We start from the raw sequence: 24,671 nt of genomic DNA on the forward strand, positions 1-24,671 counted from the left end.
CCCTTCATCTAACATCTCTCTATTTCTGCTCTTTATTGTTCCTCTACTCTTTGTAATACTTAATATTGATCCGCTGATAAAAACAAATTACTGAATATGACCTTTGTCTTGTTTGGTGACGCCTTTTTTTAGTCGCGGCCAATGCTAACCTCGCTGACAAATACATTGCATTTCCTGTGACTGCTTCGTTGATAAAAGAAATCCCATGTTTCACCCAATAAACGTTTTCAATGTGAAGCAGCAACAGTGGATGATTTGCATTAGCAGTAAGTTAATAAAGCTCTGACACAGCTGGAGGAGAGGTAACGGTAAACAGTGAGGCTGATACAGAATGTAAATGCATTGAATAGATATCACAGAGAAATGCTGACCATAAATAGTATCAAACGGTTTGATTTAAAGCTGCAGTAGGCAGTATATTTTTTGGCATCATTGGGCAAAAATGCCATAATAACCTTTTAGCATATTGTAATTCAAGTGTTCTGAGAGATAACTAGACTTCTGCACCTCCTCATGGCTGTTTTCAGGCTTTAAAAAATCTAGCCTGTGATGGGAGACTTTGGCCAATCACAGGTCATTTCAGAGAGAGAGAGCGTTCCTATTGGCTGTTCATTCAATAAAGGCAGCTGTCAATCACTAGCAAACTCCGACCAAACGGTCAAACTAGGCAGCGCTGATCAAATATGAATTAACATTCTGTTACTGTAATGCCTATTTCTCTCCTCAAATGTTTTCAGAATCATCTTGAAGTGTACTGTTTAGCTGTAAAATGAGAAATATATTATACATATACAAACATATTTGCTCTAATTCTACCCGTTGCTACTTTAAGTATCATAACTTCAAGCATATTTTGATGTCATTCATTTCATGTATTTTTTGTCAGTTTGAACTACTACATACTCACAGAACTAGTGCTGCCTGTTATATGGTGACCGACCATCACAGCTGATATTACAATACTCAGAACATCCTGTGAATTTATGCCATTGTTTCAGAAAACCACCACTCAAAGTAACAGTCCAAAAGAGTTGTGTCTGAGAGATGCTTCAACAAAAATGTGTTTTATTGACTTTAGTCAAAATACTGAAAGGAAGCCACCGTACTGCACATACAATGAAATCAAAGCCAATCACCAGAGCACATTGTATATTTCTTCAAACAATAAAACATCATCTTGCTGCAGATAAAGCCACTTTAAAAATCAACACATTTGAACATCTGTGATTACAGAATTTTTAATACAAAACAAACCAGCAGCTCTCCAGGGCTAAATAATGACAGAATTAGACACATTAAACACTCTCACACACACACTAGCATGTCTAAGGGAGTTCTACAATGCTACTGTCAGCCAATCAACACATTTTCAGTGCTTGAAGTGGGGAAAAAAAGTGCTGGTACTCCCCTTATTCACATGTTGCCGTGTGTATCAGCCGGTATCAGCAATTATTATTACATTCTGAATTTCTACAGAAACGATAGGCTACTAGTAGTTAATGGGTTTGTGAGTTTTTTTTACTTAAAACTATGCAATTTCACATCATTTCGGTCGGATCATTATCATTACTATTTATTACACGGCTTTGTTGAATACTAAATTCTGATTGGTCAATCACGGCGTTCTATCCATCCATCCATTCATTATCTGTAACCGCTTATCCCATTCAGGGCCGCAGGGGGGCTGGAGCTGATCCTAGCTGACATTGGCTGAAGGCGGGGTACACCCTGGACAGGTCTCCAGACTATCACAGGGCTGACACATAGAGACAGACAACCATTCACACTCACATTCACACCTACAGGACATTTAGAGTCAACAATTATTTTAACCTGCATGTCTTTGGACAATTAATCAATTGTCTTTATCAATTAAACTGCCAATACACACATTAAGGTTACAAAGACAATGTGATAAACTTTATATTATAATTACGCCATCACCAAATGACTTGTTCCACCATATACAGTATATACACTCTATGCCTGTTCCCAACATGTGTACTGAAACCGCAGCTCTGTCCACAACACAAGGTTTTACCTTGTTTCATTTACATTATGCTATACAGCTTGCCTTCCACCCTCTTGCAGTCCCGCACGTGATTCCAAAGGTTCGAAGCAAAAGATGTTTGTAAGAGAAGAGCTTGTCATCAGAGAGACAGTCAAAGCCACTTCCACTTTAAGAATCTATCATCACTTCAGTATGATGCAGTTTTGTAAGAAAAGAAAGCAGTTACTGTCCTTCTGGTGTGAACTTTAAAGCTGCACTTATCTTTTTTCTTCTTTTTTCTTAGCAATGGATCAAAAAATTGTGTAATGGCAAAAGAGGTTGCTAGTAGTGATGAACCCCACAGAGAATTATCACCAACTCCCTTCCCCTCAATTCTATGGAGCGTTTTGGCACATTTCAGCTAATTGTCTTGGTTTACCAACCGCTGTTTTCAGCAAGATAGCTCTGATAAACCCACTGTACGCTACATATCCAGCACCAAACGACAGACAGAACGAAATAGCAACTAGATGCTAAACATATTGGAGTATTTAGAAGCTAAAGATCTTTATAGGATGATAATATATCATTGTTGTGTTCACAGCTTGTTACGCTGCCCCCATGTGGCCCAAAACAAATCATGGATTTTTTCTTTAACTTTTAATAAGACTGCAAATGTTTTAAGCTATTTATTTTCATTAAGCACTGCTTCACTGCTTCATGGCACTTTTTGAAGAAAAAATGAGCTAAAATATACTGCAAATAACAAGAGGGAATTCTGCTTAGTCGATGGTAATAAAGCATAAAAACACAAATACATTTTGTGAACTAATTACGTCAAAGAGCCAACTATATCCAGCAGGATCAGTGTGGGCATGCAGTGCATTTAAGAAATCCCAGAAAAACATAAAAGTAAAAACAATCAAATCATGATTTACGTATCACTTACAGCACTGTACATCATCATTTACAGTAACTATAATGAAAGAGAAAGGAACAAGGACATGTTGACCATATTTACATGCAGTATGTTCTTCAAGAGTTTAATTTGTTGAGTTAGAATCTTTAAGCTTTTCTTAATTACCCGTTGGAAATACATAATAAAGCTTCAGAGTGCATGTTTAACCGACATGCTGCTCACAAGATAAAAATAATGTCCTCTAGCTAATAAACCCTCGTACTGACTGAGTCATATGGGAAAGTTATTTACACTTGCTTTCTGACATTAAAGATAATGTCAGGGAGCTAATATCACTCAATACAGTGTATACAATGTACATGTGTATTCTAAGGTGCTAAAGTATTAGCATGATAGAGCCTTCTGGGACTCATGATGACAGTGTCAGTGTTGTCATCAGTTAAAGCTGACTTATGGGACAAGTTTATGAAAGCAAATAATTCCCTTGAATATATAAATATCCCCTTGTGGAATTTAATCACTACTGAATACCACTTCATTTAAAACACTGAAATATGGAAACTTCATGTTCCAAATATGTTAATGCTGGATCAAAATATATTTTTTTCATTTTATTATATAATGAAAAACAACAGAACTCAGAATTGACTAAAAAATCTTTCAGTGGAGGCTGTGATCAAATTTCACAATTAGATATTCAGTTGCTTATAAGATTTTAAACTTTATGCCCATTATGTTCTTCCATACAAGTTGCCCAAAACCTGGTGTAGGCCTACTCCTCGACAAATTACTGGTACAAAAGAACAATAATTGTGTTTTTTGAAATGTTGAGTTGTGTCTTAAAACTCAGTTTTAAAATGTATTTTTAGAGAGTGCTGCAGGAATGAGTCCTAAAACCTGAAAATGAGTTAGCTTTTTTGCACTTCCGGTTACTTCGTCTCAAAGTCAATGTTTTTTTTTTTTTAATGGGTTTTTAGTTAGATGACTGAAAAAAGGTCTGTTGTTAACACAATCTTAAGAGATTTTAATTTGTTGTTCTATACGACAAAAAATACGTCAGTAAATACCCGACTCTGGAATTTTGAAGCTTTTACGTGTCTTAAAAAATACGATTGCTAACATGCGGCTAAATGAGATTACAGAGGTTTTCAGGGACACTAAATCTCTTCAATCCGACTCGTCCATCTTTACAGCCTCGTTGTGTTTATACTCACACTCATGTGACCGTGGTGGTGTAGTTCGTTTATAGTCAAACGTTTACTTCTGCCAATTGCATTCACGCTACAAAAATCATAAAAGTGGTATTCAGTTGTGAAGATTATCTTGCTGAACAAAACGTGTCAGTATCATAAACTTTTTTCCCATAACCGATAACGCATTAACACAAAATTGTTTTAACGGCACCAATTTCATTAACGCATTAACGCAATCGATCTTTCAGAGGTTGTGGGGGCTCAGTTTTAAAGCTAGAGAGAAGATACCGGCATCATGTCGAGATGGAGGTTAAATAATGCTCCAAACTAAATTTTGGCGAGGAAAAGCTGTAATGGCCATTTTCAAAGGGGTCCTCTAACTTCTGACCTCCAGATATATGAATGTAAATGGGTTCTATGGGTACCCACGAGTCTCCCCTTTACAGACATGCCTACTTTATGATAATCACATGCAGTTTGGGGCAAGTCATAGTCAAGTCAGCACACTGACACACTGACAGCTGTTGTTACCTGTTGGGCTGCAGTTTGCCATGTTATGATTTGAGCATATTTTTTTTATGATAAATGACGTACATTTTGAACAGATGAAAAATGTGTGATTAATTTACGATTAATCATGATTAATCATGGACAATCATGCAATTAATCCGGATTAAATATTTTAATCGAATGACAGCCCTATAAATGATATAATGCATGCAGGGCTGTAAATAACAATCATTTTTTAAATGTATATTTCATGACGGTAATGGATCACTTCTTCTGACCCTTGACTTTAGAACCAAATTAGCTGCACAGATTGAAAATCACCTCTCAACGAAGTAAAAATGAACAGGTAGTTCAATGTTCAGATGAGACTGTTTTCCTTACCAAATGACTGATAATGAGTGTTCTAGTCGAGCAGCTAGAGAAGGTCAGCAGCAGAGGAGTATAAGGTCAGGAAAATTCACTACAGACAGTATATTTCTTAAAGGTGCGATGTGTAAGATAGCCTATGGCCAGAAGTTTAAAACATTCGAAAAGTGTACTAACATTATCAACAGAATGTGAAGAGGTAACAATATGTCAAAGATGTATTGTGTTGCAGAGATACCTACAGAAATGAGCATGCTAACCAGCTAGCCCCGGCCCGTCCTGTCTTGTAATACCACTTGTACCTCGAGAGGTGATAGTGAGTCACTGTAGCGCCAGTCTTCCCTCAGTCCAGAGAACAAAGACGTAGAGCAGCACCGAGGGCTTTGTCAATAGGCTCGTTGGAGATGAGCCAGGCCGATCACCGGCGATCGCCGCACAATGCATGCCGGTTAGATTTGATGCCGACTTGATGCCGACTTGCTGCAACTCACAAGGCACCGCAGTTGCTCTCCAACGACTGCAAGACCCAGGGCATTATGGGAAACGTCTGGCTGTCGCCTGATCACAGAGCCGATTGGCTCTTAGTTTTGACAACAAACACCACATGTTGTAGAAAGTCACAACTTTCTGTGTAATTGTAATATTTAACACTAAATTGTAGATTATTAGTCTCATGTTGTGCAATGAAGGTTTCATCTGTTAACAAACACATCTTGTGCTGTTGATAATAATAATTATTATTATTATTATAATAATGAAGGTTATCTATATAGCACTTATCAAAACGAGTGCTCATTACAATGTGCTTCACAAGGCGGACATAAAAATATTAAAGGATAGAATCCAATGCCAGATACACGCACAGTTCCACATATATTTACAAACCAATATAAATAAATCCGAACATGGTCTGTAAACTACAAGTGGCCTACAGATCAGATATAAACGGGAAGTAACTACTTCTGTAACTTCCTGTAAATTCTTTGAAAGCTGCTGGAAACTGTCCGACTTGACCGCAGCTTTTAGTCACCGCACCCTGCTGCTGCCGCCTGATCTCGTCTACTTTCCACGTGAGGCGCAGTTCATCTCTAACGAGTCTAATAATACATCCATGGTCTGTGTGCGTTTTGATAGTTTGGTTATTGAATAAAATCTAAAGTGGCAGAAACGACTCGCACCGAAGCGACAACCTCCGGTGCTGAGCAGTGATGCCAATACGGAAGTGCCAAAAACTGAAGTTCATCGAATGAACCCTTGGGCTGGCTCTAAAAGGGAGTCAGTCCCCATAGGCCCCCCCTCGTATGTTGATTATTTGACTTTTATTAACACTTTTTATTCAACAGATCTGTGTTTTAGATTTTGACTCCCCACATATGGCCAGTTAATGCTTGTGTTGCCCTATCACTAGTTTCTTTCAGATCACTATGTGTTGTAGACTTTCAAATAAAATAGAAATGTCACAGTATACACTGTTTGGTCAACTACAAAATCTTCTAAACTGATTTGTCTTGATCTTTTGCTCAAGTTTGAGTCTGTGCTTGTTTTGTACTATAGAGAAATAGAAAGTTTCTTTTAAAGTTGTAGTTACTCTGCCTTTTTAAAACGTTTCTATTGTATCTCAGCAATGAATCACAGCTGAGTGGAGGAAATAGTGCTTCGATTCGAGATGGTAATGTTGAAAAGATCATTATGTCTTCCTTTTTAGACACTAAAATGTGTCGCGTCAAATTCCTCTGTGCAAGAAATTGAATAGGACAAATTATTTAAATTACAGTCTTTCAAAAAGCAAATTAATCATTGTTTGTCCTTGAATTCATAATATTTGACTCCATTATGGTCTTGATTCATTATGAGAACCAGTCCATTATGTATTTTTGGATGGTAAAAAGTGCTTTAATTGAAACATATGCAGCCTCTAATTCATTTATGAGCTAACATTTTGACATGCAATTTTGATTTTGTGACTAAAGAAATAATGTTTCCATGCCTCAGTGTGACTCATGCCATGTACACATCCTCTTTCATCTCTTTCTCTTGTGACCTCAGCGGTCAAGGCGAAATCTACCACTTTTAAATCATAAAATAAATATAAGTTAGGGGTTACTTCTGATCCTGTCCATGAGTAATCCACGACTGTTTTGTCACCAGATGGAAACAGCTCGATTTAATAGTTCTGTTGTTGTTTTTTCTCATTAGATTTAAGAGGTACTTACAAATTCATAGATATCCTATGGTGATATGGAAATTTAAATGCTTTCCTGCTGATCGCTTGTTGTGTGTCTGTCTGCTAAATTAACCGTTGTATCATTTAATGGAGGCCAATCCGACTCCTCATCACCAGATGGCGTCGTCTCAGCTGGACCCACATTAAAGACGAAAGTAGTTGGGCTGGTGTCGATGGTATGGTCTGCTTTCTTGCCATTGACTGTTGCTGTCTCCCGATGACTGCTTCCATTCTGGTTTGTGGTCATACCAGTGGCAGTATTCAGGTCTCTCCTTGCCTTTTCATTGGTTCCATTGCTATTGGCCTGGGAAGTCCGGGTGTCTCGGATGGTGCCGAAGCCGGTCTGGATCATCGACAGCGTCCTCTGGTTTCCCTCTGGCCTCTGGCAGCGGTAAAGCCCGCGAAATGCTGAGCGAAACTTCTGAGACATGGCATTGTATATGACAGGGTTTATAGCGCTGTTGGCGTAGATGCATGTCCGACAAAACAGGAGGAACCAGGCATCCAGATAGGGTGTGGACACAAAAGAGTTGATCAAAACTAACGTCCGGTAGGGCATCCACAGTAGAGCAAATAGGATCACCACCACTGCCAGCATCTTTGTCACCTGTAGGGAAGAAGCAGAGGGACAGTTCATTAAAAAAAAAACATTAATTAACCCTCTGAGACCCACAATAGACCTGTTTTTGTCTTTTTTAGGAGGTACAAGGGGTCTTTAGGGGGAGATGGCAGGTCAGCAGTAGATGTCACATAGAAGTGGTGTACATCATCTGAAAGCTGGGAACCTGAAGATTAAGCACTCAGCACTGTGTGTCAAGTTCTTCTAGTCATAAATCTGAAATAAAGTAATTCATTAATTGAAATAAATTGTGAAAGTGTATAAGGGTTTTGAACATTGTGATCGAAGTATATGATGGCCATTCTCTCGCAATATTATGTCTCATAAGTTGTTGCAGCAATTTTTGGGTTGATATCATTTGTTACACAGATTTGGTGCTAAATTTAACCATTTTTTACCACTGGAGAATTGATTGATCAATAATCCCTCCAAAATACCACATTAAGACACCAAGACCTTGAAGAACACCAAAGAAAAAGCCATGCTGTGATTTTGGATCAAAAACTTTTGACATTTTGAGATTTCTGCAAGAATCGCATTTTTCAGCGACTGGATGGCAAGCACTTTTTTGCTCAAATGCTATTATCTAATGCTAATACTCAATTGCTTCCCAGATACAACATTGTGATATTTGGAGGAGTGGATGGTCACGTGTTCTGTGCTCTATGATTGGACAACGATGTCACGTGTTCATGAATTATTCATGTTCTGCCTTCGCCGTCAGAGACTGTAGGTGTTGAATGTGACCAATCAGAGAGCGGACACATCAGCCACTGTCTATTCCATCCCCGCCTCCAAAGTCTCAACTTGACAAGCGAGCGAGTTGAGCAAGTGCGAGTGTGTTTGTGCACGTGGAGCAGAAATGCTCCCTCGAGAGGATGCTTTTCCACTCGCGGATACTGTTCCTTGCGTGTGCAAGTTTCACATTGTCTACTACAGTGCCTGACTTCCGCTTCAGCTCCTGTCATAATTACTACGTTCGCTAGAGGTCGCTGTCATGGTCTTTTATACCTTCTTTTGGTGATCTACCATGTGAATAGATGATCAAACTTACTAGTAGGTGTAGTAGGGCCCTGTTGACCCTCATCTATGGTGCTTATAGCGACTGACCTATTTAATAGCCTGAAAACAGTCTACTACACAGTGGGTGTGCTATTCCTAAATGTGGCTTTTATTGATGTGCTCCTTGGCCTTTGAAGTAACGCTTTATAGTAAGCTAGTTAGCCGACATGCTAATGATTGAAGCTTACGTTAGAGACTATAAATAGTAAACTGTCTATTGTAATCATATACCGTACTGGCCCAAATAACAAGTAGACAATGACATTTCACAACAGCAGACATTATTTTTGAATGGAGAGAGTACCGCTACAGCGCTGATTTGTAGCCTTACTGTCGCAAGGCTAGCGAGTCTGCCCAAATAGTGTTTAGTTAGCCAACTGTAACCTTTATTTTCTCCAGAAACAGACTGGGGACTATGTTCGTGTGGGACTGTGTTCATGCATTAAGCGATGAGTCAGTAACAGCCACCTAAGCAGGTAGTTAAAAGGGAAAAACTCATGCACAACAGAGCGTTTAATTGAACATGAAGGAGGCGGGAGGAGAGTTTTCCAATTATCTCTGCGCTGCCGTAGTGAGACAGAAAGCATCGGGTTGACATTTTGAATATGCATATTATGACTGTAATTATGTGGTGGCAGGATACTTGACTCCAGCATTACAAACAAATCAGATTTTTTTGCTAACAACAGCATCCTCCCAGACAGAATCCAGAATCCAACGGACGCACAGTTCAGCCCACTGAGCCGAAGAATTCACATTTAGCATCTGATGCTATCATCTCACCCGGGGGGCAACGATGACCAAGCTTCCCCATCCCTCTTCTTCCACATGCACTCGAGGAGATCACAGACATGAAGAAACTCTCAGAGATTAAAACTACACAATCTCACACCACACTGTATTAATATCTAATCATAAAAGTGCCATTCTTTGGCATACACAAGTTTATCAAACTCCTATCAGATTGAGTTGGCCTATCAAACGATGAATGAAAGAGCACGAAGTGGCTATTGAAGAACTGAGAGAGCAAAATCATCTGCGGTATTAAGGAAACTTCAATGTAAATCGTAAATCACATTATGCAAATCTCCTGCTCCTAGATGGAGCCCCTTGAACACACGAGATAAGGATCTTCTCTCTGCTCTCGCTTGAGAGTTCAGTCTCACCGAGGCCTGTGTTCACGCAGAGACAAGCACACTGTGACACAGAAACAACAATGTTAAAGGTTGCATGGGAAGGTAAAGCACTCAAGACCCATTCAATTAAAGGGTTATTATTTAATCTGTGACTTTGTACAACCTGAAGATGCAATTCTTAGCATCCAGCAGTCCAGAGGTAAAATTGCTTTTCTGCAGAGCCATTGTTTGATGACCAGCAATTAAAGCACTTTCACAAATTAGATGGGCATAAAACCCTCCAAGCTGAATCATAAGTACAACACATGACCCACTGTGTTAAATAGAAAATATCTGGTTGTTTGATAAAAAGTCAAAAGTACAAGCCCATATACGCCTCTGGTTACAGCTGGTAACAACAAGTGAGTTCTAATAATACAGATCTCATAGTAACCGCTGGGGAAATGCTCATTGAGTGGCTCTACTTTGTCAGAAATACAACAGAAACTAAGAGAAAACTCCTGAGTTGAGCGGCTTTGCATTGTAGGCTTCTCTGATAGACGTTTGCTTCAGAGCAGCTGAGGATCTTGGGTGTTGTAGTGTCACCATACCAAAAAACATGATTTCACAGAACCAGGCCTGGAATTTGATCACTTTAGGGGCAAGGCCACTTGGCTTCTGTTGTTGTCAATTTTTTTGAGGGCACAAAGGCCAAATGCCAGAGCAGCAAGGGCATCAAATAAAACAATGATTTTAAGTCCATGGAAATAATTAATTTAATATAATATTTAATATAACTATCAGTGAAATAAATACATCAAAAAAGCAAAATAGTTATTCACAAAATAATGTATTGGTATTAACAGATTACCAATATTTGTAGGTTGTTTGTTGAATACTTTGTTCTGCTGTAGCCTACAGACAGTTAATACTGTTAAAAGTCCAGTTATGAACGACATGGATCAAAGATTTGTGGATGTGTTTTGTTAAAAATAAATGTATCCTCATAATTGTTTGTATCTATATTTCACATAGGCCTACAGTACCTGTTAGCAGGAGGAGAACGCTTTCATTTCTTTTCCTTCTTGAAAGACTACAGAGGTGGTTAGAAGGAGAAGGAGACAGTTTTGGGTGGCTCCGTCAATAATAGACTAAGTGCACAGCAGAGCGGAGAGCTGCTTCTATAGCATACTTGCCAACCCTCCTTATTTTCCCGGGAGACTCCCATTTTTCACCGCCCTCTCCCGGATTCCTCCCGGGGTCACAATTCTCCCGCATTTCTCCCGATTTATTACGACGGAGTATTAGGGCCACATTGAGGGGGAAAAAATCGGAGATTTCGAGAATAAAGTCATAACTTTATAAGCTCTTCTGTTTCCACCCGGACGGCAATAGAGCTACAGCAAATGTGTTTTCCCGGCAGAGGAGAGTTGCTCGCAACACCGCAGCGGGGTTTGAGCTGCGTTTGCCCCACATCACAGCATCACAGCAAAGCCGTCACGGCGTGGCGCAAGCCGTTGGAAATATCAAGTTTCAGAGCGCAGTGGTGCCGTTGTCACGTTGTGTCTGAAAGGCCTTCAGTGAGTGAGAGAAGCAGAGAGAAATGGAGGGTACTAAGAGAAAGAAATACTCAAGAAGGAGGAGAAAATGAATGAATGAATGAAAACTGATGAATATTAGTTTATGCCAGATATTCACACCACACATGTTCACACCAGAGGTGAGAATTATTCAGTTTTCTTTCCCGAGAATTAAAATTAAGTCTATTTAACATAAAATGCTGTCGCAGTATACTTATTATTTTGTTATTTTCATTCTTTTAAAGTCACCAGAATGCAGGAAACAAAGTCTCTGAAACTCAAATTTTTTTATTTAACTCCACATCAGCTCTGATTGGTTGTTTTCTTTCGGTCTGTGAAATCTTGCAGATGCCATCAGGAGCACCGGAGGAATTTTTTTTTCAGATGACCTGTCTCATGCACTACTGTCAGGATATAGTGACCGTTTTATATGAACACATTTTTTTTTAATCATATTTGCTCCAATTCTACCCACTTCTGCTTTAAGGTACTGTAAAATGTGATTTTGTCATGCAGGCATAGATGACAAGAGTTAATGGATATAGGAAACTTAGGGAGTTGTTAGTAACACATTTTGGAGAAAAGCAAAAAACACCTGATATTCTCTAAATGGTTGTACAAATATACAAGTGTTTCAATTCAATCTACTGTCCTCAGGCTGCTGGTTTATTTTATTTATGCAACACAAAGTGACAAATATTACAGCAGTCAAATGAAATGCAAAAAAGGATTACAAAAAAATTATGAAGTAGCAATTAAACACTGGTGCGATAGGTTTAAGAATTCTTGAAATTACTACTGAAAATGAATTTCAAATGAAATGTAATGTTCGTAATAGCAAACCCTGTGTGCTACTACCGTACACACCACAAAACTGATACTTCTTCACATTCTTTTGATAATGTTAGTTAACCCGTTTGTGCCCACAACTGACATTTTTAATTTCCTTTGGTGGAAGTGTGCTCTGAAATTTTCTAAATGGGTCAAACCATTTGGCTGAAAAGTGAGTTTTTCTTATCATACTACTTGGGACTATTGTTTCTGCAATAGACTCCATTATATTTTAGGAAAAAACAGTAGTCCCATGTGCCCAAATACAAGATGATAAATAAATGTCTGTATCTCTGATGCTACAAGGAGCACAATCAAGTATTTGGTATTTATGAACTCACAACAAGTTGAATATCAAAGATTTGCAAACATACTGTATGCAGTGCAAAAAATATTTCATATGGAAAACATTTAATAAACACAATGCTGGCGTTTTTCCTAATTTTTCAAATATCCTGACTTTGACCATTAATAAAAGTGTGATTTTTCATGTGATCTAAAAATGTCAAAGTTATACTGTTAGATACTTGCCCAAAGAACCAGATTTCAAGACTTTTTACCAATCAGAATAAAATGTTGTGGAATTTTTCCTTATCATACTAAATATAGTTTTTGGGCACAAATGGGTTAATTTTTTTGAATGTTTTAAACTAAAATTCTGGCCAGATCTTACACGTTAAGAGGAGCAAAGCTTTACAGTGATTCAGTCATAACCTACTTGGGTGAAGTTGAAAGAAATACAGGCCAATCTCTTTTCTTATTGTTCAAATATAAGAATATGTGAACATTTTTGTACAAAAAAATCTCTGTGCAGTACTATGGCTTTTCAATTGCTCTACAACGTCTGAAAGAATAAAATGTGGACCCAAAACTAGTCCCTTCTGGACTAAAAAAGAACTTTGCCGTAACCCTTCTGAGTGGATAAAAGCTTATGAATGCTTTCAAGACTGAAAAAGCCTGAGAGAGAATGTATTCTACATCCAAGAGCATAGAGATAAAGCAGCAACACCGTGTAACCTAGAGAGGCAGGGCTTTCTCAGTAAGAAGGCTCTTTGACTGCTCAGCCTGAGGAAAAGAAGCCATTACTGCCATGATTGCCTTCAGGGCCTCGTAAAAAGCCAGGACGGAGAGCCGACAAGAGGCCACTTTTCTGAGGCAATGGATAGCAGGGACATCATCACCATGCTGAGAGGGAATCATGACCTCTATATTCCCAGCAGATCACACGCACAGCAACAGACGTGACCTGGGTCAAATGTGACTAAAGTTATCGCACAGCAATCATTTGATAGGAAAGACAAGATTTGACAGTAAGGACAGAGAGCGCAGCAGGGGTTAATGGGGAAGGGGGTAAATGTTGTATGAGGACAGAAACCTGTTTCCTGGAGGAGAGCGCGCTCTTTGGCCGGCCCTGGCGACCCCCCTTCCCTGCTTCAGATGCTTCCCGGCAGCTCCGACGCAGCGTGGTGGCGCTGGTGTCAGGATGGTTGGGCAGAGGGCTGGAGGGACACAAGCAGCATGTTACATTTGTTGGTTGGTTTTGTTGGTTGGTCGAAATCCTGCAAAAAGGCTAAACTGATATGGGTTCTGTCCTTATGTCATATGTCATATAGAGTGCTACAGGAATGGGTCCTAAAACCCGGAAATGAGTTAGCATTTTAGCACTTCCAGTTCCCTCGTCTGGAAGTCAATGGGTTTTTAGTTAGATGCCTGAAATAAGGTCTGTGGTTAACACAAGCTGAAGAGATTTTAACGTTTTGCTCTACGACATAAAATACGTCAATAAATATCCCACTCGTGAATTTTCAATCCTTTATGTGTCTTAGAAAAGGCGGTTGCTAACAAGTGTCTAAATGAGACTACTAAACGTCATCACGTCGACTCGTCCTCCTATACAGCCTCGTTGCGTATACTCACGCTCATGTGACCGTGGTGGTGTAGTTCGTTTATAGCCTAACGTTAACTTTTTACTTCTGCCGATTGCGTTCACGCTTCAAGAATCATAGAAGTGCTGTTCATTTGTGAAGATTATCTTGCTGAACAAAACATGTAAATATCATATACTTGTGTTTGCCAAGGAGTTTACTATTCTGTAATAATACAAAACCCAATGGTACAAACCCATTGGCTTTTAATCGAGGGAACCAGGGTGATGCTAACTTCCTGGTTGGCCCAACAAAAGTACGTCATCCCTGGAGCACTCTATCTATACACACACTCCATTTCCATCAGTGTCAGTTGGTTAAAGCTTCAGTAGGCTGTATATTTTTGCCATCCTTGGGCAAAAACTCCATAATAACCTTTCAGCATATTGTAATTCAAGTGTTCTGAGAGAAAACTAGACTCCTGCACCTCCTCTTGGCTCTGTTTTCAGGCTTTAAAACATCTAGCCCGTGACGGGAGACTTTGACCAATCACAGGTCATTTCAGAGAGAGAGCATTTCTATTGGCTGTGCTCCGGTCATGTGACAATGGCGGTGGCGTCACAAACTTTCTCATTTTACAGCTAAACAGTACACTACAAGATGATTCTGAAAACATTTGAGGAGAGAAATTGACATTACAGTAACAGAATATCAATTAATATTTGATCAGCACTGCCTAGTTTGACTGTTTGATCTGAGTTTGTGAGTGACTGACAGCTGCTCAGAGACGGCAAGGCTCCAGCTCGGCTCTGATTGGTTGTTTTCCTCCAATCTGTGAAATCTTGCAGATGCCATTAGGTGCACCGGAGGACACCGGAGGATTACCAGATTACCAGATTAACAGATTACCTGTCTCATTCACTACTCTCAGGATACAGTGATCGTTTTATAAAAATAATTCTTTTTTAAATCACATTTACTCCAATCTGTCTACTCCAGTTTTGATGTCAGTAATCTTGCATCTAAAGCGAGTTTTCAACTCTCTGCAAGCAGAGTCAGAGATATCCTGACTTTTAGTCCCTAGCATGGGTCAATATCCAAAACCACTGGAGCCTAAAACCACTGGAGCCTAAAGGGTCTTTCATTTCAGTCCGCCTGGTAGATAGCCATCTCTTGCAAACTCCATGACTCCAGTTTGTAATGCAGGCTTTCTGTTATAAACCTTCAAGGCCAAGCCTTCGTCATCATCAGAGTCATTCTCTCAGACTTGACAAAGCTCCCCCAGAGCCACAGAAGGCATTATACAACTCTGTTCACAGGCTGAGTAGTACTCATGATGAATAAACAGAGACATCACATGTGTTAAATTGGTGGAGTAACTCTTATTAATGAATGAATTAATGTATTAATATGGTTTGAAACATATTTTAAAGTACCTGAGGTAGAGGATCCGTGCTATCAAGCCGTACAGCACGATGGCGACGAGCAGCGGGATGACGTAGAAAATGGCAAAGTCTATGAGGTAGATGGGCAGGTAGAGCTCCCGTTTCACTTTGTAGCCACACTGCACATGTCCGTCCTGGCTGACCTGAATGCCACACAGTTATCATAGAGACGCTGTAATAAAACAGGCTAGTGGCTCTGGGCTGAGATGCACATAATAATCTCTCACATCTCAACACAATGATACTACTCTCAGAAATGGCACAGGGCTCTTAAAAAGCTTTTCACATTCCCCTGCAGTTGAACCAGTACATAGACAAAAGAGGATTGGTAATTACAAATGTTTTATTCCTCTGACCATGACTCATGTACTTCCTGAAACACGATGCAGACCCTGTGAAGGGTACTGTTTTATTTATATAGCCCACAAGTGTGTTCACATAGCAATTTAGCCATGTAAATACATATATAAAAAAACATGTTTGTACCCTCATTTCATTATAAGTATTTTTACAGAGAAAATGATTGTGGCCACAGTACTCACTCACACACTTATCATATACCTTATTTTTGAATCTGTAGTTGAGGGTTACTCTGCGGTGGCCCTCAGCCAATTAAACCATCCATCCATCCATCAGTGTAGCAGTGTATTTATCTAACCTGAATGTCCACCAGGAAGAACCACAGCATACAGTAGATGCAGGTGAAGATCCAAACTCCAGCAATGATCCGCTTGGCCCGGGACACTGTGCACACTGTCTGAGCCTTCATTGGATGGCAGATAGCTATGTACCTGCATAAAAAGAGGAAATGGACGGTTCAAACACAACCATGGCTGTAAATATTTTAACTGCCAACAATCTGTTGGTAAGTAGATACCCCTCCCATTTTTTAAGGTATCTAAAAATCTGCACTTTAGCAGTGACTGTGGGAAATGACGCCTCCTCTCTAGCTAAACGTTAAGCTAAGATTCTTGTTTTATGCATCATGAGTTTTGCTGGATATTAATTTATTCATCTATGCAGTTGGCATGACAATTGTAAATACAGGGAGAGACTGTTGTACGAGGGTTTTTTATATCTAGGAGGTAGATATATTCCGAGGTCACAGATGAGGCACAGATGAGGCACAGATGAGGCACAGATGTAACGCAGATGTCTAAAACCAATTCTTTTAGCTAAGGCTTTGAAATCTGACCTGCAAATCACCAAACTGTGCAAATAGGCTTTCATAAACACTGGTATAATCCTTGAACATACCAGTGGTTTCCATAAAAAAATTGAATATTTTTAATCAAAACTCCGCCAAGGTGCGTGACTTTAAAAACAGATCACAGCTCACAGCTGGTGGTGCCGTGAGGTGGTCGGCTTATTATTAACACGGTGTGTTTCCGTGTAACGTATCGGCGGATGATTCTCTCATTCAGCAGCCTTGTTATGTCTGTATAACGTTACACTACGTTGTCTCTCATCCCGTCATCTTCCGCTTTTTTCTTTCTTACCACGGACGGCCAGCATCTCCCGCACACACATCCACACACGTATCTCTCTGCTCGAAGAAGGAGGCGGGGTCACGCGTCATCACTCACACTGCACATGTGTTATACCCTGTGGTCTTAATGCTCAGGCTGATCGGAATTCCTAAAAATATTCCTGAATCCAAATCCTGATCCGGATCGCCACCAAAATCTAATGGATTATTCATTGTGCCACACCCCACCCTTCAAAAAATGTCATTCAAATTCATCCCAGACTTTTGGAGTAATCCTGCTAAGAGAAGGACAAAAAGACAGACAGACAGACAGACAAACCAACAAACCAACGCCGATGACACCAATACTAAGCCGAGCAATAAGCCGAGACCATTGACTTGCATCAGATGACATCACTGACTCCCTCACATGTAAAGCATAAATTAAACACTTGTCTTCTGTAATGCAAATTAAAAGACAAGCACTCTCCAGTAAAAGTAAAATGATTGCCAATAACAACGCAAAACAGTACAATCCAGCAAAAGCTGTACTGAGAACAGTTCTATTTGGTCGTCAGTCCATCCTCACCTCTCCACAGTGAAGGCAGTGATCGAGCAGGAGGACACGTTGATGCCCAGGTACTGAAGGTAGGTGATCCCCAGGCACCCAGCGTGGCCAAAAACCCACGTGCCTGTCAGACTGTCCGACACGTTGGGCAGCCCCGCCGCCACCAGCACCGTCAGGTCAGCTATGGCCAGGCTGACTAGGTAACAGTTGGTGGGTGTCCTCATGTGGCGTGTGGTGAAGACCACAAGGACCACCATGATGTTCCCAACGATGCCCGCACCACACACCAGCAGGACCAGGAACACCGACACCGTCTTGTATTCCAACGACTCAGAGACGGCGTCGCTGTGACTCAGAGAGATGTTGGTTGGGGTGTCGATTCTGGAGCTCACGTTGTTGGTCATATCTGCTAGCAGCTGGCTTTTTATATATACAGTAAGTGTTTGTTAATCACAAGTTACGTTCATTTGATTAAAGTGATGAAGAAGTGTCGCCATGTTTTTTCTCCTTCATTTAGAGCATTAACTCTCATTTAGAGGCCAGTCCAGTTCAAAGAAAAGAAAATCACTGTGCTTGTTTTCTTGTCTTTGATATTTCCTTCTGTCATTCACCTTCACTGCTTCCTTTTAACTAATGAAGAAGAGTGAAAAACAATAACACATCGAATACGATCCCAGGGCTTCCATTGAGTCACCTAGAAATAGAAAATGAGTTCAATTAGTTGGACAAACACAGAATTGAATTGACAAGAACCTTTCAATTGGCTTTGGCCTTTAATATGTTAACACACATTGACACATATAAAGAATTTCTCTCTGTGACTCCCTCAGGTATCAGCAATTCTGGCAGAATCAGTTGATAAATGCTAATTGGAAAAGTGCTCCAAAAACTCATGGTGGTTAGAACAAAAGGGTGTAGGGGGGGGGGGACAACAACAAAGCAAGATGGTGGTTTCAAATGGCAATGAGATGTTGTAATTGCAGAATATTTGTAAGGAAAAGATCAGCAGTTAGTTCATTTTTATGGAGTGAAATTGGTCCCAAAATGGTCACAAATGTGTATTACATGATCTACAAATGAAAAATAAGAGTTACAAATGTGTACGATTTGTGCGTAATTTTGGGTACTCACAAATGTGTGTTCCAATCTACACACAAATACCAATCAATTTGAACACATGTAAAACATCACAACCTGAATAAATATTGACTTCACAGATCTGATCATTTCGCTTTTGAAAAGCTTCCTGTGTGCGCACGGATCGCCTGATACGCACGGATCAGGATAGACGGAGAAAACCCACGCTAACACGGGGAGAACATGTTGCCTCCACACAGAAGGGCCCCCAAGCCGGATTTCAACCTGTGACCCTCTTGCTGTGAGGCGACAGTGCTATCAATGTTGATTAACATCTTATTTAAAAAAAATAACCTCACCAGTTGACTCATCTGATTTATTGATCTCAGCATGCCATTGTGTAAAATAACGCTTACTGCCTATACATTGTCGCCACTTTGTGGCCACTATTGCACATATGCATTTCCAATCCATAGATATTTATATCTCTGTGTGTCTCTCTTCAGCTTTTTTTTGGACGAAAATATCGTATATCGTTTTTCTTAAAGCAATATCGTCCGTAGGGGAATTTCAATATTGAAACATGGCTTGGGTCTTGAGGAGTTTTAGCAATTGAATTATACACCAACAAATAAACTGCACCCACACTGCACTGCTACGTTCACAGCTATAACGTTATTAATAACTTACTCACTGTCACACTCTCTCTCTCTCTCTCTCTCTCTCTCTCTCTCTCTCTCGACCGCAGACTCACTAATGTTATTCCTTATAACATTATATAAAGATATAAAAGAGTTACAGTATAAAGAGTTATTCATTTAAAGTTTGATACTTGTATAGCACATTTTAGTTGTAAAAACATCTCAAAAATACATTTAAAAAAAAGATTTCCTGGTGCTTAGGCCTGGCGGGGAGGAAACTAGACCCAGTGGGCCTTGCAATACACTGGTGGAAACCCTGGTTTGGTGTATTTTATGCATGTTTGTAATCCCGAGGGGTTTGGCTGTGCAAGGTCCTATCTGTGCAATTGTTTGAGACATAATAACAGCTTGTGAATTTTTTTCTTATCAAGGGTAAATTATAGACCTGGATAAATAGCTTCCATTTAGAAAAAAACAACAACAATAAAAAAAAACATCAGAATCCCTAAATTAAAAACCGAATACCTACCCAATGAACGAATATCCGATAACAACTCATACCGCTGCAGTCTCATATTAGTCTGGGTTGACGACCTTCAGAGTGCATTTTTGCACAGAATGAAGATTGGAATTGCATCAGGAAAGACTCTCTTCGTGGCCAGTGTGAAGAGGAGGTGATTCAGCCATGCTGTCCTAATCAAAAACTGCCATAGGGAAATGTGGATGCAATCAAGGGAAATGAAATATACCCTTTGTCAAAGACCAAAATGTTGGTCAAGGGGACATTTCTGACATGATGGTGGTGCTAAAGGGAAGGTCAGCGGGGTCACCAAAAACACTAAAAATCATCCTTTGGCAACCATGAATAGCCACAACAAATGTCATGGCAATACAGCCAGTAATAAAAGAAAAGTAATAAAATAGATCTTGCTCCGAGGTATTGGACGTACCAACAGATCAGCTTGAGAGCAGATTGAGAGTCGGAGCAGAAACTGTTACTGGTATTCAAATGAGCCATTATGGTGCTGCTGAGCATGCAGTGTAACAAATAACCCAGCACTCAAGGCGTAAACACACTCAATGAGTGCATTAAGATCATTTTAACTTAATATTCTGGCAAAGCACAACCCACATAATGCACTTATGATGCCTCCTAGTGCATTTCTGGTAAAGCTACAGCCACATTCCTAAAATCCTGAATAGCATAAGAATTTGTGATTAAAGCCATTTCTTAAACTATAAATACTTAATCAGATTTTAAGGTTATCAGAGGACAAAGTGTGAGCCAGCTTTTTCTCATCTAAAGAATCCTGAGGTTTGTTTTGAGGTTTCACATTCCGCTGAAATCTAATTAACTAGTGTGCAACACTGTGAAACTCTACAAGGCATCTGTTGCTCTTTCACTCATCTCCCAGCCCGGTCACACACACATATTGGACCTCCCCTCCTGAGGGCTGCCTCTAATAAATTGAGGTGGACATGAAATGAAAAGTAATTTAGTTGCACCATTCTGCCATCAATCAGACTGCATCCACTCTCCATTCCATTACACACACACACATCAACTCAGTAAAGCTGATCTTCTGCACATTTCTGACTATCCATCATGCTTGGCTGAGTTGCCTCAGGGAACTCTGTTAAGTTGGAGGGCTTCCTGCTGGACCGAGGTTTACATACACAGATGCAAACTATCTTTTCAACATGAGAAATGAATAAAGGGGAAGAGGCAACTTATCACTTTAAGATCTTACATAAACATATACATATTGATGAGTTTTGTCTTAAAGGAATAGTTTGACATTTTGAGAAATATCAAACCCATATCTGTACGATCAATATGAAGCTACAGCCAGCAGTCGGTAAGCTTAGCTTAGCACAAAGAGTGGAGGCACGAGGGAAAAGCTGGGCTGCGGTCGAAAAGTCAAAAAATGACGTCCTGTCTTTTCCTAACCACTTCTCCTTGACTTCGATGGAAAACGTCATGAGGTCAAAAAAAGCTACAAAGTTCTGAAGATGGACTACAGAAGGCTCTGCTTCCCCCCGTACATTTTTAAGTATCTCCTTCAGTGACAGAATGCTTCAGCCACAGTGTGTGTTCAAGAGAGATGCCACAGGTCCTTCTGCTGCTGGAACACTTTACATCAACATTTAATAAAGGATTATCTGACCTCACGTGGACAACCGGTAAAAAACATCACTTCATTACCAAGGTTGGAACTGAAATAAAACAGGAATAACCTACAGGCTACCACAAAACTTTATATGATAAATATTTAGTTATTATTTAAGTTATGGTGAAGGAGAAGAACCATTAAATGTATATTTCTTCCTACTCCTTTTCGGACGTAATATCTATTTATGTTGATTATTTGTTTGCTATATGTTTATTTTTTAACTTATTTGTTACTTGTTCGAAATAAAGAGAAATAAAGTGAAACGAAATGGTTGTCACTGTCAACTCATATTTATCAACATGAATCCCAAATTAGTATATTTTGGATTGTGATATTAAAGAAAAGATAATGATGTTAAACGGAACATAATGCTGTGATATGCACCAAGCAGAGACACACAGACTTTTAAAGTAATGTTTAAATGTTTTAAATAAAATGTCAACATTCTTTTAATAATTGAAGAAAGCTTAAATGTTCTATTATTTCAAATCTCCGTCAGACACTGTGTCACACCGCCCGCCCCCCCCCCCCCCCCCCCCTGGTGATCGGATCGCCCATCGACGATCTCAAGTAACCATGATTGAACAATATAAAAATAGAAATAATCGCCTAACCCTGACTTGAATCCAATTGTTTTGTAAAACTACACAACAATACTACAGATCTACAACAGATCTAACTCAATCTGGATTTAACTCTGGACCAAAGCTTTAACATAGACACAGGTTATGCAAGTAGATTGTGGGTGGAAATAAACTAGTAAGTCTGACTTGATTACATAAATGGTTTACATTTATATGCGTAAAACGGAGCAATCACCGGTAATAAATACTTGCAGGTCACCAAACACTTCAGCGTTTTTGGATTCTTGTTAGCCGTTCAGGTAAGTCATACTTTTTAAAGGCCACATAATTGCCATGGATCACCAATCCTTAACTTTAAAGTGGTCTCATTTCCTCCCTCCCATTGCTTCAGATCTCAGCTGCATTTATTCAATTCAGTCCACCTCAACATTAAAACTAAGCCTGACTCTCTAATTAATAGACGCCACTATTTCCTGCTTGATTTGAATTCTGCTCCAGTGTTTCCTCTCGGGATACAGTTAAAAGTAGCAAACTCAAGGTCACCAGACAAGCTGGAAAATGTCGGCAGAGAAAGAGAATGGGTTACCCCTAGCAATTAGAATAAAGATGACTTTGAGCCAGTGGCATATCCAGACTTTTTCGACTTGGAAGGCACAAATGGGGTACTGATTTATGAAGGGGTGGCATGAAGTACGTGCGCGAGTACACACACACACACACATCAGAATAGCATTAATTCACCATTTCTGTCTCCACTACTCATATCTACTTTAATCACCAACATTACAGTCTTACAGTTTCTGACATTCCTGTTTAACATTTAATCCAAAAGATAATATACAGTACCTACTAATCACAACACAACAGAGTGACACCATACAAATGTAATATAAAGCTTTCATACTAAGTCCTTAAAAAGAAATTGTGCCTCCAAAAGTAGGCTACATACAAAAGGAAACAATGTACATTCAAAAATACAGTGATGTACCAACAAAACTAAAATAAGCTTTGGCAGATAGGCAATCATAGTTTAGGACAAGGAGGTGGCACCTTGGGTGGCCAGTTAGATTTCAGGCTTGGCCCGCTCACCAGACACGCCCCTGCTTTGAGTAAGGCACCGAACCTACAACTGGTCCACTGCACAGTGGCCATTAGTAAACGAAGGTGTGGCACAGGTGTAACCATAGACTGTATATAAGACGTGGACGTAGTCACAGTGACGTCACCCATTGGTTTGCCGTTTTTGAAGCCTCGAATTTGGCATTTTGACCGTCGCCATCTTGGTTTTTGATTGTCACCATATTGTTTTTTTGCAACCAGAAGTGACACCAGAGGGTGCAGCTAAGTACAACTGAACGCCCAAAAATGTTATAATTTACGTTGATGAAGTGAAAACACACTGTGAAAAAGTTAAAGTTGTAAGACAAAAACACGGACAACTCCCAGACAGCGTGGTAGCGACCTGTCAATCACAAGGTAGCCCCGCCCTAAAGCATCCCCTGCTTTATGGTCTATTTGACTCTAAATGGGACCATATTTTACTAAATGAACATCATGCTGTATTGAAGAAGACTTAAAACCAGCGATTGAGACCATAAACTCATGTTTACAATGTTTACTGAGGTAATAAATCAAGTGAGACTTAGGCTCATTTTCTAATAGACTTCTATACAACCAGAGGAGTCGCCCCCTGCTGGCTGTTAGAGAGAATGCAGGTTTTCATCATTGGCTTCACTTCTCAGACCTGGAGGTATTCCACTGGGTGTAACAGGTGAATGAGAATGAAAATGTATGGAGCTTAGCTGAGCCTATAGCTATAGAGTAATACAAGACAAATGTCAATAACAGTAATAGCTTGATATTGCTCAGGAAATGTATGGAAAATTGACCTATCGTCTCAGAGTTCAAGGAAATATTCTTGACATAAATTGGGAGAAGTGGATGATTTACATGAAACAAGTTACTGTTAAAATATGAAAAGAGTGCAATGAAAATGTTCCCCATGACAACTACTTGTTTTATGTTGTATTTGTATTTGTGCTACTGTCACAGATCCGAAATTATCTGAAAAACATTATCAAAAAGACAACTGTCAAATCATGCACTTCTTTCTCTCTTATTTCCTCTTTCTTTCTGTGTACCTTTGTTAGGCTAAATGAAGGGATGACATTACTGTCAGGATGGTATGGTTGGAGCTTTGTCTGATGAACACAGCAACAGGGATTTAAAGACAGACAGAACTGATTATAAACTTCTAATTATTCTTAAAATGAAATGAATTAGCCTACCTTTAGAGTGTTTGCATCATGTCAGCTCTTCAAGCATCTTCTTCATCTCTCTTCACAAAATAAAATGCCTTCTTTGTTCCCCTGAGTGTGTGTGTTGTGTCAGTCGCTGGTTAAAGCCAGATCGGCAGCCCATGCTGTTGTCTACATACTGT

General features: G+C 39.7%; 1 protein-coding gene across 1 annotated transcript; it reads right to left on the minus strand.

Moving 5' to 3' along the window:
• Nucleotides 1-5,964: 5,964 nt before the first annotated feature.
• trhr2 (thyrotropin releasing hormone receptor 2) lies at nt 5,965-24,671 on the minus strand. The gene is made up of 6 exons (XM_074631737.1): nt 24,520-24,671; nt 17,777-18,449; nt 16,378-16,510; nt 15,711-15,862; nt 13,785-13,908; nt 5,965-7,809 (listed from the first exon to the last, which is right to left on the minus strand). Exons 2-6 carry the CDS (start codon nt 18,157-18,159, stop codon nt 7,225-7,227), a joined length of 1,377 nt encoding a protein of 458 aa, XP_074487838.1. The 5' UTR covers nt 18,160-18,449; nt 24,520-24,671; the 3' UTR covers nt 5,965-7,224.

The sequence above is a fragment of the Sebastes fasciatus genome, chromosome 4 (genome assembly GCF_043250625.1).
Source record: "Sebastes fasciatus isolate fSebFas1 chromosome 4, fSebFas1.pri, whole genome shotgun sequence".
Lineage (NCBI taxonomy): Eukaryota > Metazoa > Chordata > Actinopteri > Perciformes > Sebastidae > Sebastes > Sebastes fasciatus.